This window comes from Coptis chinensis, chromosome 1 (assembly GCF_015680905.1).
Source record: "Coptis chinensis isolate HL-2020 chromosome 1, ASM1568090v1, whole genome shotgun sequence".
In the NCBI taxonomy this organism is placed as follows: Eukaryota; Viridiplantae; Streptophyta; class Magnoliopsida; order Ranunculales; family Ranunculaceae; genus Coptis; species Coptis chinensis.
This window is the reverse complement of record NC_141456.1, coordinates 66397232-66398223: the sequence shown is the minus strand read 5'-3', so window position 1 is coordinate 66398223 and position 992 is coordinate 66397232. Positions and strand designations below refer to the sequence as shown.

Genomic DNA, 992 nt, shown 5'->3' with positions numbered 1-992 from the left:
TGCTTTTAAAAAAGGTTTCAAACAACCATTTAAAAGACTCAAGACTTTCATCTATCAAAAGCGCACCCCAAATATAATAGGCGCATATGATGATTGACACCAACAAATGGCGCAAACGGTCGTCCATACTTGTTTGTTCTGTAAGTCGTATAAAAAACAACAACATTTCCAAAGTAATTATAATCCATCACTGACGTTGCATCTGTCCAGAACATATTTGATAGTTGATTTTCATCATCACGCAACTCATCGTAAAAGAAAGATGGATTCTATAATTGCATTCCCATCTCCGTGCTTGCCAAGTTCTTGCTCACGCTTCTTACGGAGATAATTTTTATAATCGATGTATGTAAAACCAACATTTTCTAGTTTTCCAGCTTGATGCGTCATATATTTATAACCATCAATAGACGCAATTCCTGCAGCATCTAAACTACTAATTTCTGCTCCTTGTGGCTCTTTAACACGCCTTTGAGACCTCAACAGATATGTCTTGGATGGGGTTGCCAACTCGTGGTTATGTTCATGTACCACCTCAATAACAACCCATTCGTTTTTTACATTCGAAACAGCCATGCGAGCTTTGCAACCAATTCTTGTTTCATTTTATCATTTTTCACATTTTCATTCCGCTTATCCTTTTTACGCATTACACCTTCCTTGAAACATACAAAGAACCGCCTCCTCACTGTTCTATCTCGCTCTATAATATATTTTGTCCTTCCTAATACTAAAACCGATTTTTACGTAGGAATTATAACTTGCATATGCCTCTTCCTCAGATTGAAAAACCAATCCCTCATATAACAAATCTTCCATTGTTAGTTAAAGAGATTTTCTTTTCTTTGGAGGGAGTATGAATAAAACCTTTTTTTTTTTTTTTTTTTTTTTTTTTTTGAGTTGAAGAAGAAGGCTTAGATTGTGGAGATTTCCTCCTCCCCATTTTCCACGCATTTCTTGCTTTATTCTTCCTTATTTGTAGCGATTTTGTT

At 35.5% G+C, this 992-nt stretch overlaps 1 protein-coding gene across 1 annotated transcript; it reads right to left on the bottom strand.

The window, feature by feature from the left end:
• Window positions 1-246: 246 nt before the first annotated feature.
• LOC147525007 (protein FAR1-RELATED SEQUENCE 5-like) lies at window positions 247-576 on the bottom strand. The gene has a single exon (XM_086577730.1). The coding sequence runs from the start codon at window positions 574-576 to the stop codon at window positions 247-249; it is 330 nt and encodes a 109-aa protein (XP_086433856.1).
• Window positions 577-992: the final 416 nt, after the last annotated feature.

What these genes read in the sequence shown, in the direction of transcription:
- LOC147525007 (XM_086577730.1), bottom strand. Translation starts at nt 576, where the DNA reads ATGGCTGTTTCGAATGTAAAAAACGAATGGGTTGTTATTGAGGTGGTA.